Source organism: Tupaia chinensis, unplaced genomic scaffold, assembly GCF_000334495.1.
Source record: "Tupaia chinensis unplaced genomic scaffold, TupChi_1.0 Scaffold000403_1, whole genome shotgun sequence".
Lineage (NCBI taxonomy): Eukaryota > Metazoa > Chordata > Mammalia > Scandentia > Tupaiidae > Tupaia > Tupaia belangeri.
In genome coordinates this window covers 225,099-237,299 of record NW_006159905.1, presented here as the reverse complement: position 1 = coordinate 237,299, position 12,201 = coordinate 225,099, and the positions used below count along the sequence as shown (strand labels likewise).

Here is a 12,201-nt window from a genome sequence, read left to right as displayed (position 1 = left end):
CGGCGTGAGTTTTAAGCCACCGAGTCCGGGACGCGAACCGTGGTCGACTACATGGGAGTCCAGCGACATAGCCATTACGCTAACTGCTGGTTCCCGTGCCCAAAATTCTGAGAGGAGAATGGAAGAGAAGGGATTGTGGCGTGGCCATCTCCCCAGGGGGTGGGGGGGTGATTTTTTCACTTTCTGTCTCTCCTTTGGGTGCATATGCCCTGTAGCAAAAATTTCTGTAAAACACACACACACACACACACACACACACAAATGAACAAAAAATACTAGAAGCACACTAGCTATGACAAATGGCTTGGAAATCTTGGGTAGAGAGAAGTGTAGGAAAGGTAGGGTCGCCCTGAGTGCGGGCACAGCTGGAACATCTGTCACCATAGCGCAGGGCTGGGCAGAAGCTGCAGAATGACAGAGCACTGAGCTCCCGCTGCAGTGAGGTCTGGAAACGGACAGGTGGCGCTCCTGTTCCGTTTTACAGGTAGGTTGTGGAACAGGACTCCAACCTAGGCTGATCAGACTTCTCGGCCACATTGCCCTGGGATGGGAGGCAGTACCCTGTGGCTGAGGGTGCGCTGGCTTTTTTTTTTTTTTTTTTTTGAGAGGTTTTTAGGGCATGTGTACTCGCCAGAAAGACAGACAGAAACAGAGAGACAGAAAGCAAGAAATCACACCCCCCACCCCTGCGGGGATGGCTACCCTGCAATCTCTTCTTCATTCTCCTCTCAGGATCTTGGGCATGCATGCACACACATGCACCCAGCATGAGTTTAAGCCACCGAGTCCAGGACTCGAACTGGTCGACTACATGGGAGTCCAGCGACATAGCCACTACGCTAACTGCTGGTCCTGAAAGTGTGGCATTTTGTCCTCAGATCTCTGTTCTCTACTGGTGGTGACCTCTCTCCCCTCCCCAAACCATGGGCTTTTTAAGGCTGAAGCAGAAGAGACCATTTTCTCCACATTGACTGTTTGGCTTGGGAATGACATGTTGACCGGAGGTGGCAAAGGTAAGGGACAGGGCACAAGCTGGAACTGAGAACCGGCTAAGGCCACCATTGGTGCCTTGGGCCTCTATGCTCTGTGACCAGCAGGGGGCAGCCTGTGTCTGGCCATGGCACCTCGTTTCCGTACTCCAGTTAGGGAACGCTGGTAAGGCCATCCCTCCTCTGGCTGGAGAGTGGCCGGTCTTTTCCAGACTGGTAGAATGTGTTCAGGTTTGAAGAGGTGAAACTGTTGAAGGTGAAATACCGAGTTCTTGGGGGAGCTGTCCAGCCTGAGTCCAAACTAGCATTCTGAGATGACTACTTCTCTAAAAGGAAGCTCCAAACCTCTGCAGTGAGGGGCGAGAACCGACAGTCTATGCACACACGGTGAATCAGAGCTAGACACACAGTCACGGAGCAAAACAATGTATTACTTCACGAGGAGCCGTAGGGAACGTGTGTGGTGAACGGGGGCACATTTTACATCATCTTTCTTTCCGTGTGCTGTGTGCTTTCCTCAGGAGTGGAACACACACACACACACACACACACACACACACACACGTAAGAGTGTACTAACCCTGGGGCCAGCAGGTGGCACGGTGATTAAGACGGTGGACTCCCTGGGACCAGCAGTTAACGTAATGGCTATGTCGCTGGACTCCCATGTAATCGACCGCAGTTCGAGTCCCTGACCCGGTGGCTTAAACTCACGCCGGGCATGTGTGCGTGCGTGCCCAAGATCCCGAGAGGAGAATGGAGGAGAAGGGATTGCAGTGTGGCCATCCCCCCTGGGGAGGTGATTTCTCGCTTTCTGTCTCTCTGTCTTTCTGGCGAGCGCACGCGCCCTATAGCAAAAACCTCTAAAAAAATAGTAACAATAAAGTTCATGCAAAGGACTATTTGAAATTTCTCAATAAATGCTAGTTAAATGGTGCATAAAATAGTAAATGCGTAGGAAGTCCTTGCAGAAGGCACTAGAAGATCAGTGGAGAGCTGGGTGTGAATCAGTCCACACCGCTCCACCAGCTGCACTCACTCCTCTCTAAGCCACCCGAGTCACCACTGTCCAAGTAAAACTGGGTGATTGCTAGCCACTTGCAGCTTATTTTTAAAACGAATTATTTTATTTAACTCTATTTATTTACTTTAACTTGACCAGAGACAGACAGAAAGAGAGAGAGAGGGAAAGTGAGAAAGCAAGCTGCCAGGTCCAGGACCAGGACTTGAACAGTGGTCGGTCATGTGGGACTCCAATGCCCTTAACCACCATGCCACCTGCCAGCCCCTCACCTGCAGTTTCTAAAGTCCTAGTAACCACCAATCAGCTTGTTTGTCTCTTTTTTTTTAAAAAAGGAAAAGAATGATTTTATTCAAGTTTATTTATCATTATTATTTTTTAATTTGACTAGAGAGACAGAGAGAGACAAAGTGAGAAAGGAAACTGCCAGGTCTGGGACTCGATCCACAGTTGGCCATGTAGGAGTCCCATTCCCTTAACCGCCACGCCACCTGCCCAGCCCCAGCTTGCTTCTCTTAGTTCCTTCATTTACCGAAATCCCATTGTAACCCAGGGGAGGCCCGACTCCAGAGAAAAGAAGGGGTGTGAGGGCCTGAGCTATCGAGCAACGGGAGAGAAAACAAGTTGATTTCTGGGCCCAGGGGGGCTCCTCGAGGCTTCTTCTGGGTAAAGGACTGGTCTTCTTGGACCTCAGAAGATAGAGGAACCACATCCTGGTCTCACCCGCCCACCGTTACCTTCCCACCAACCATCTAAACCGCATCCTCCCCTCACACACTGAGGTAACCAGAAAGCCGCCCTGTCTGGCCTCCTAGAAGCGCGGACTTCCATCAGGAACACACTGTCCTCTGGGCTGTGGGCCTGTGACGCCTGAGGTTCCAGGCAGTGGAGGTCCTTGGCGAGTGATGCGCGAGCCCGTTCTGTCGTAGGGAGCTCCCTGGTCCCATCTGGTGGCGCTCCTCCTCCATCCAGACTGCGTGGCTCAGGTCCCCCTCGTCACTGGACCCTCCGCCATGGCCTGGACGCTGCTGCTCATGTTTATCGTGGTGCATCCAGGTGACAGAGGGCTGCTCAGGTTTGGGGGGTGGAAAGGTGGGGCTGGGAGGGGGTAGGGACTGGGCTTGCCTGCCCCAGGGAGCAGGTTTGAGGGGGGCTGAACACTGGGCCCTGAGGGGTGTGGTGAGGCCTACCCACCTGCTGGGCTTCCCTGGTTCACAGGCCCTGCACCGTGCCCAGTACGAGGAGCGTCCTCCAGCTTCCATCCCACCGCCCTTTCTTAGCCACCTTCCTAATAAGAAGGTGAAGAGACCAGTGAGGGGGCAGGTGGCATGATTGTTAAAGGCGCTGGACTCCCACATGGCTGAGCGTGGCTCAAGTCCTGGAACTGGTGGCTTGCTTTCTCACTTTCCCTCTGTCTCTCTGATCATACTGTAAAATAATAATAATAAATAAAGTTAAATAATTCTTTTTTTTTTTTTTTTTTTGGAGATATTTTCTCTATAGGGCGCGTGCACTCACCAGACAGAGAGACAAAGAGACACAAAGCGAGAAATCAACCCCCGGGGATGGTCACGCCGCAATCCCTTCTCCTCCATTCTCCTCTCGGGATCTTGGGCACGCACGCACACGCGCCCAGCGTGAGTTTTAAGCCACTGGGTCCGGGACGTGAACCGCGGTCGACTACGTGGGAGTCCAGCAACATAGCCATTACGCTAACTGCTGGTTCCCAAATAATTCTTTTAAAAAAGAAAAAAGAAAAGATCAGTGGAAAGGGCTTGAAGGAAGGGGCCTGACATTTAGGTTTGCTTTTTTAAGGGCTCAGGGTTTTGTTTTTTGTTTTGTTTGTTTGTTTTGCCGTAGGGCAAATAGGCTCACTGGAAAGAAATGGAGAAAAAAAGAGAGAAGAAAAGTGAGAAATCATTCCCCGGAGAGGGTGGCCCTGCCACAGTCCCTTCTCCTCCATTCTCCTTTTGGGAGTTTGGGCACGTGTGCACATGAGCCCAGTGTGATTTTCTTTCTTTAAAAACAATAATTTATTCCGTTTTATTTATTCTTATTTTTAAAAATTTGCTATCGAGCACATGTGCTCACCCAGAGAGAGAGAGAGAGAGAGAGAGAGAGAGAGAGCAAGCCGCCAGGTCTGGGACTCAAGCCATGGTCAGCCATGTGGGAGTCCAGAGCCCTAACCACCATGCCACTGCTGGCCTCTTGTCTTAGTTTTCTAAGTCTGCAGAGGGCCTGTGCACGCTCTGAGAAAAGGGGGGGCATTGAGAAAGCACCCCAACAGGGGATGGTCACGCCACAATCCCGTCTCTCCACTTCTCCTTTCGGGATTTGGGCATGCGTGCATCCCGCATAGTTTTCAAGCCCTAGGTCTGGGGCTTTGAGTCCCACACAGTGGGCCATGTGGGGTCTTATTGCCTTAACTTTCCCACTTTCTGTCATTTCTGTTTTTGAATGTTTACTTATTTATGACTGTGTGTGGCTTATTTATGACCCCCACACACGGAAGGGAAACCCCGAGACGGGATTTTATCATGCCGTGACCCCTTTCCCAGGCTCTCCAGCTCATCAGGACCCTGGACACATACACACGTGCCTGGCGTGTGTTCAGGCCCACCTGGGGATCTGACTCTGCGGCCAGCCTGCTTCCGGGATTGCAGTTCAACTTGCCGTCAGCTGTGCTGCCAGGCTGGACCCGAAGATAAATTTCTTAGTGAAACTGGGGACCAGCAGTTAGCGTAAAGGCTATGTCGCTGGACTCCCACGTAGTCGACCGCGGTTCATGTCCCAGACCCGGTGGCTTAGAACTCACGCCGGGCACGTGTGCGTGCGTGCCCAAGATCCCGAGAGGAGAATGGAGAAGGGATTGTGGCGTGACCATCCCCCCGGGGGGTGATTTCTCACTTTCTGTCTCTCTGTTTCTCTCTGTCTGGCTGGCGAGCACACACGCCCTATAGCAAAAACCTCTCCAAAAAAAAAAATTTCTTAGTGAAACTGATTTTTTTTAAATGTTATTTTTTGGCATGTAAACTTATCAGAGAGAGAGAGAGAGAGGAAGTGAGGATTTACCCCCCAGGGGAATGGCTACACTGCAATCCCTTCTCCTCCATTCTCCTCCTGGGATTTTGGGCATGCACACACACGTGTCTTGCATGAGTTTAGTATGAGTTTCAAGCCACCGGGTCCGAGAATTGAACCACGGTTGGCTATGTGGAGTCCAGCACCTTAGCTACCACACCACTTGCTGGCCCCAAGTGAAACTGATTTTAATGAATGGAGAGACTTTAAATACCAGCCATATTTATGAGATACATTAGGGCTTCTCAAGGAGTGGGCTTCAGACCTACAGCTTCAGCAACACCTTGGTTTTCTAAGTTTGCAGAGGGCCTGTGCACTCTCTGAGAAATGGCGGGGGGAGGGTGTAATTGAGAAAACACATGGGCCCAGAGTGTCTGTCTTCTCTTGCTTTCTTTCTTTCTTTCTTTCTTTCTTTCTTTCTTTCTTTCTTTCTTCTTTCTTTCCTTCTCTCTTTCTTCTTTCTTTTTTTCTTCTTCCTTTTTCTTTCTTCTTTCTCCTTCTTTCTTCTTTCTTTCGGAGAGGATTTTTTGCTATAGGGTGCATGCACTCGCCAGAAAGAGAGAAACAGAGAGATAGAAAGCGAGAAATCACCCCCCAGGGGGGATGGCCATGCCGCAAGCAATCCCTTCTGCTCCATTCTCCTCTCGGTGAGATCTTGGACACGCACGCACACGCGCCCTGTGTGAATTTAAGCCACCGGGTCCAGGACTTGAACCGCAGTAAATTACATGGGGGTTCAGCAACATAGCCATTACGCCAACTGCTGGTCCCCCCCGAATGTTTTTCAAGTCACTGGGGTCTAAATTCAAACTGCTCAGTCACGTGGAATCTGGCTACCTTAACCACTAGGCCAAAGGACCAGCCCTAGAGTATTGCTAAAATGCATTCCTGGGCCCAGGAATTGCCCAGAATCCGGGCAAATTCTCAGACCCGTCCAGGCCTACTAGACTGAAAACTCTGGGAGTGGGCCAGGAACCCATTTTAGCTACTATTCTAGGGCTGGCCCTTTGGCCTAGCGGTTAAGGTAGCCAGATTCCATGCGACTGAGCAGTTTGAATTCAGACTCCGGTGGCTTGGAAAACACTCTGGGCACATGTGTGTATGTGCCCCAAATTCCAAGAGGTGGAGGAATGGAGGAGAAAAGATTGTGATGTGACCACGCCCCATTGGAAGGGGCGTTTTCTCTCTCATTGTCTCTGTCTCTCTCAGGTGAGCGCACATGCCCTTTGGCAAATGAAAACAAACAAAACCAAATGCTCTAGGTAATTCTGACACACATGGAATTTGAGAACCACTGGAATACAATAGGTAGGGCCAGCCTGGTGGTGTGGTGATGAAGATAGCAGGACCCCACGTGACAGACCTGGCCCCCTGGGGGCCCTGGTGGGAGTGTGTGCATGTGTGCCCCTAATTCAGAGCAGACCACAGAAGGCATGGCGGCATGACCACCCTCCCGGCAAGAAGGGGGGTGTGTAACCTCTCTCTCTCTCACTCTCTTTCTCTCTGCTGAGCATATGCACTCTACAGCAAACCAGAAAAAAGAAAGAAAGAAAGAAAAAGAAAGAAAGGAAGGAAGAAAGAAAGGAAAAAGGGCCAGCAGGTGGCGTAGTGGTCAAGGCTTTAAACTCCCACATGGCTGACTCTGGTTTGAGTTCCAGACTCAGAGGCTTAAAACTCAAACTGGGCACATGTGCGGCTGTGCCAAAAATTCCTAGAGGACCATGGAAGAGAAGAAATTGCAGCATGGCCATCCCCCTGGGGAGATGATTTCTTGCTTTCTGTCTCTCTGTCTCTCCAGTGAGTGCCTAGGCCTGATAGCAAAAATCTCTCTAAAAAAAAAAAAAGGAAATAAAGAAAAGGGGAGACCAGGTATACTGGCTATGTCGCTGGACACCCATGTAGTCAACTGCACTTCGAGTCCCAGACCCGGTGGCTTAAACTCACACCAGGCACATGTACATATGTGCCCAAGATCCTGAGAGGAGAATGGAAGAGAAGGAATTGCAGCGTGGTCATCCCCCCTGGGGGGTGATTTCTCGTTTTCTGTGTCTCTGTCTCTCTCTGCCTTTCTGGCAAGTGCACATGCCCTATAGCAAAAACCTCTCAAAAAAAATTAATAATAATAATCTCAGCCAGTTACAGCCACGTCTTCACCCGATGATTTAATTAGCTAATGCTCTTTAACAATAACAACAAAAAAGTAGTAAGGATGATTTGCTATAGCATGCCATTAGTACTAAAATAATACCAGTAATACTATAATTAATTATATTAATTAACCAGGCAGCCACACTTACTAATGAGTTTTAATCTCACTGTGACAAATAAAATCTCACCAGGACAAGGTACTAGTGAACTAGCTGGAGAATGATGGGAGAGGGTGGGTGCTGGTATGGGAAAGAATTTGAAAAGCGATTTAATAAGCAATGTTAAGAAATTAGACTGGTGGCACCAGTGGATGGCGTAATGCTTACATTGCTGGATTCCCACATAGTCGACCGTGGTTTAAGTCCTGGATCAAGTAGTTTAAAACTCAAGCCAGGCAGGACCAGCAGTTAGTGTAATGGCTATGTTGCTGGACTCCCACGTAGTCCACCGCGGTTCGAGTCCTGGACCCGGCGGCTTCAACACACGCCAAGCACGCGTGCGTGCCCAAGATCCTGAGGAGAATGGAGGAGAAGGGATTGTGGCGTGGCCATCCCCCCGGGGGGTGATTTCTCACTTTCTGTCTCTCTGTCTGGTGAGCACATGCGCCCTATAGCAAAAAGCTCTCTCTAAAAAGAAAAAAAAAATCTCAAGCCAGGTGTGTGTGTGTGTGCATGCGTGCCCAAAATCCCAAGAGGAGAAAGTATTTTGGTGAGGCCATCCCCCCTAGGGGGTGATTTCTCACTTTCTGTCTCTCTGTCTCTTCAGTGAGCACACGTGCCCTATAGCAAAAAGCTCTCTCTAAAAAGAAAAAAAAATTATGTTGATAAAGAGGTAAGGGTTTAATGAAGTGCCCATAGTGTTTGTCCCCGTGCCCCCTATTTGGGAGGACAACTGGGATATTATTATTTTGTTTTGTTGTGGTGTGTGTGTGTGTGTGTGTGTGTGTGTGTGTGTTTGAGAACGGTTTTTGCTATACCAAAAAAAGAAAAAAAAAATCTCAAGCCAGGTGTGTGTGTGTGTGTGTGTGTGTGTGCATGCGTGCCCAAAATCCCAAGAGGAGAAAGTATTTTGGTGAGGCCATCCCCCCTAGGGGGTGATTTCTCACTTTCTGTCTCTCTGTCTCTTCAGTGAGCACACGTGCCCTATAGCAAAAAGCTCTCTCTAAAAAGAAAAAAAAATTATGTTGATAAAGAGGTAAGGGTTTAATGAAGTGCCCATAGTGTTTGTCCCCGTGCCCCCTATTTGGGAGGACAACTGGGATATTATTATTTTGTTTTGTTGTGGTGTGTGTGTGTGTGTGTGTGTGTGTGTGTGTGTTTGAACGGTTTTTGCTATAGGGCGTGTGCGCTTGCCAGAAAAACAGAGAGAGACAGAAAGCAAGAAATCACCCCCCAGGGAGTCTGGCCACACCGCAATCCCTTCTCCTCCATTCTCCTCTTGGGATCTTGGGCATGCACACACAAGCGCCAGGCATGAGTTTAAGCCACCAGGTCTAGGACTCAAACCGCAGTCGACTACATGGGAGTTCAGTGACAAAGCCATTACACTAACTGCTGGTCCCCCAGCTAGGCTATTGCTGTACCCCACCTGCATTGTCTTTTCTCACTGGAGTAAGCAGGCAGGCGTGTTCCGGGTCTCTTCTCTGTTCCTAGGGTCCTGTGTTCTCTGGGTGTCCCAGCCCCCCGAGATGCTTACCCAGGAGGGAGCGACTGCCTTCCTGCCCTGCTCCTTCAATGTCAGCCCAGGGAGCCCGGCCATTGGCTCTGTCATATGGTACCGAGACGCCGTGGCCCCAGGGAAGGAGGTGAGGAACCAGACACCCGAGTTCAGGGGCCGCCTGGTGCCCCTGGCCTCTTCCCGCTTCCTCTGGGACCACCAGGCTGATCTGCACATCTGGGACGCCCGAGGCCAGGACGCAGGCACCTACGTGTGCACAGTGGAGGTGCTGGGCCTGGGTTTCGGGACCGGAAACGGGACGCGGCTGGTCGTGGAGAAAGGTGAGAGCTGGGAGAACCTCCCCGACTCTGTCCTGGAAGGCAAGGACCCTCCCTGAGACCCTGCCCTCTGCCCCTCCTGAGCCTAGGCACTTCCACGGAGCCGGAGCCGCTTCCTCTCCACTGCCCTGGAGCAAGGCTCTCTCAGCTGGGAGCCAGCACAGCCCTCTTCCTCCGGGCAGCACTCTGTGCCTCGGGCTTTCTCTTTGTGGCCCTGGGAAGCAGCTTCTATTACCTCGGCAAATGTGAGTAACTGGGAGGGGTGGAGGAGTGGCAGGGGGAGGGCAGAGCCGGGAAGAGGAGAGCTTCTGGGCTGTGGCCTTGAGCAGCTCCTGTGGTCTCTCCCCTCAGGCCACTGTCAAAGGGGAGCACCCAGCTCCTCCTGGGACCTCCCGTAAGGACCTCTTCACGAATCTCGAAAATCCCTCTGGGCCCCACTGACTCCCGCTTCATGAGTCCTGCGTATTCTCCATTCCCGAATGCCCCAGTACGCCCCTCGGGAGGCCACTCTCAACTCTCCCGTCCACCAAGGCTGACCCGGAAAGGTCTAGGCCCCCAGTGGAGTACGTTTTAAGACAGAGACAACCTGAACAGTGGCTTTTTCCAGGCCCCCAACACATGAAGAAGATAATGTTTTTTATGGTCCAAAGCTTTTAGATAAAGAATCTTCCCACCCACTCCAAAACTACAACAGTTGCTGAACCCACCCAGCACGTGCCCCCTCCAGGAGAGAAACACATGCAGAACCTCCCCTGAAACAAGCCCCACAAAAGCCCCTCTGACCCAGATGAAGGCAAACTGCCCCGGCTGCTGTTCGGCATCCTGTTTTCAGGACCCACTCCTGCTTGGGGCGCTCAGTTCTCCCTCCCCGCTCTTAATAAACTCTGCCTGCTATCCCGCTCCGTGTCCGCATCTCTAATTCTTCGCGGGCGTGGGACAAGAACCTGTATCCCTCTGCGAGTGCTGGGCCTGCCCGCCCCTCTGCTCCACCTGTCCCTGTGTCACAGGGCCTTCACCTTTCTTCACCCAATAAATCGTGACTTGACCCCTGAGTAAGTGGGAAGTTAGCCACTGAAGATTTTTTTTAAATTTATTCATGTTGGCGTGAATATGAGAGAGGCCCTCTACAAAGTCTGGTTGTGCAGCAAACCCCTTCCTCGGTCTTCCAGCTCAATGGCTCGTGGGCATTGTGTGCCCCTTGCCCTGTGCTGCAGGCAGATTGGGCTGGGATTTGAACCCTGAGGCCTCCAGAACGAGCTGTGGCGTGCCTGTGCCACCAGGGCTGGGCCAAGCCACTTACGTTTTGATGGTCATTTGGAATGGGGGTTCAAGCTGGACTGAGACGCTTGACCGCAGAAGGCGGTAAGACCATTGTCTTTACGGTGACCCGTGGGATGGGAGAGGCGTCGGGGCAGCTCAGGTGGGCTTGTTCTTGGCAATGCAGGCATAGTCGGAGCTGGGGTCTGCTTTGGTGCCTTCTTCTCTGTCCCCAAGGTCAGGGCCCTCGCCGCTGGGCCCCGGAAGCCTCTGCAGGGATGCGTAGTGGAGCTCCTGATCCCGGAACTGGGCCTGTGGCTAGGGCAGAGGTGCTGAGGGAGGGCCCGCCGCGCCCTCCGGCCCTTCCCTGTAAGCTCTGCCCCCGCCTCCCCTCTGGCCTCTCCCACTCCGCTGCCTCCTCGGTCTCCTTTGCTCTCTAAGCTCCTCTGCCCTCTTTGCAGGCTTCTCCGATTTCCTCTTCCCTTCTCCACTGCCCGGTCTCCCCACGTCCACCCCATTTCTCTCCTTTCTTCTTATGCTCATTATTTTTCTTTTTGCCTCTCTCGGCTTCTTGTCCCTTAACTGTCTAATTCTCTAATGTTTTGTCTGATCTTCCTCAGAGACAGAAAGCGAGAAATCACCCCCCGGAAGGATGGCCACGCCGCAATCCCTTCTCCTCCATTCTCCTCTCAGGATCTTGGACACACACGCACACGCGCCCGGCGTGAGTTTAAGCCACTGGGTCCGGGACGCGAACCGCGGTTGACTACATGAGAGTCCAGCGACATAGCCATTATGCCAACTGCTGGTCCCTATCTCCTCTGTCTCTCACATGCTCCTACTTTCTCCTATCACCTGGCCCTGACCTCAGCCCTCAGTCCCGCTATCTCTCAGCCCCTTGGGCCCTCTTGATCTCTCCCTTCCCTGCCCCAGACTTACCCAGTTTCTCTCCAGCCTCGTTACTGGAAAAAAAGAAGCAGCTCAGGAGAGCACCCCCTCCCCCCAGGCTCGCCCGCCCTCCGCTGGACCCCTGCCCCTCCCGGCATTTGCTGACTTGCCCACCCACCCGTGGCCCCGGGCTCTCTCCTTGGACGGCCTTCTCTCAGCTCTCCCATCTACTGTCCGCCATCGTCCCCACCCAGGGCCTGTGGGGATGGACAGGGCCATCGGGGAAGCAGGAGGGACCCTGTGAGTGGGTGAATGAGGGAGCGGAGGGGGCTCACCTCTCTGACGGAACCGGCACAGACAGGCGGACAGAATGACCACAGCCAGGAGCAGGAGCCCGCCCAGCCCCAAGCCCCCGTAGAGGTAAGGCCACACCTCTGTAGGGCAAGGCGACATCTCTGTAGGGGAGAGGGGCACGTATCAGAGGATCCACTTCTCCCTCGGCCGACCCATCCTCCTGGTTGGCTGACTGTCTCAACTCCCCACTCCAACAGTTCCCCCCCTCCCAAGAGATTGGGGCCTTAGGGCGTGTGTGGGAGAAAGAGAAAGAGACAGCAAGAGAGCAATCACTCCCCAGGGAGGATGGCTATGCCGTACTTCCTTCTCCTCTGCTCTCCTCCTAGGATCTTGTCACGCATGCACATATGCCCGGCACCGGGTCTGGGATTCGAACCGCGGTCGACCACATGGGAATCCAGCGACATAACTAGTATGCCATCTGCTGGACCCTGACTAGCGCACTTTTTTTTTTTAATTTATTTTTTAT

General features: G+C 52.3%; 2 protein-coding genes across 8 annotated transcripts in view; one reads left to right on the top strand and one right to left on the bottom strand.

Annotated features, from left to right (window-relative positions):
• The window catches only part of NCR3 (natural cytotoxicity triggering receptor 3), an 11,653-nt gene extending 1,524 nt beyond the window's left edge, over positions 1-10,129 (top strand). The window contains exons 2-7 of one of the 6 annotated variants that reach the window (XM_006154258.3): positions 879-1,013; positions 2,564-2,792; positions 2,940-3,066; positions 8,892-9,236; positions 9,323-9,478; positions 9,585-10,129. In XM_006154258.3, coding sequence (XP_006154320.1) covers positions 3,024-3,066; positions 8,892-9,236; positions 9,323-9,478; positions 9,585-9,631 — 591 coding nt within the window. In that variant the 5' untranslated portion in view covers positions 879-1,013; positions 2,564-2,792; positions 2,940-3,023 and the 3' untranslated portion in view covers positions 9,632-10,129. Of the gene's footprint in view, positions 1-878; positions 1,014-2,563; positions 3,067-8,891; positions 9,237-9,322; positions 9,479-9,584 lie in introns of all 6 variants that reach the window. The other 5 variants (XM_014590069.2, XM_027774108.1, XM_006154259.3 and 2 more) reach the window with 5 other exon arrangements.
• Positions 10,130-10,305: 176 nt separating this feature from the next.
• Positions 10,306-12,201, bottom strand: part of LST1 (leukocyte specific transcript 1) — a 3,828-nt gene continuing 1,932 nt past the window's right edge. Inside the window, exons 2-4 of one of the 2 annotated variants that reach the window (XM_027774111.1) lie at positions 11,714-11,833; positions 11,430-11,452; positions 10,306-10,802 (exon numbers count right to left, since the gene is read on the bottom strand). In XM_027774111.1, the coding sequence (XP_027629912.1) occupies positions 10,650-10,802; positions 11,430-11,452; positions 11,714-11,833 (296 nt within the window). In that variant the 3' untranslated portion in view covers positions 10,306-10,649. Of the gene's footprint in view, positions 10,809-11,429; positions 11,453-11,713; positions 11,834-12,201 lie in introns of both variants that reach the window. The other variant, XM_014590088.2, reaches the window with a different exon arrangement.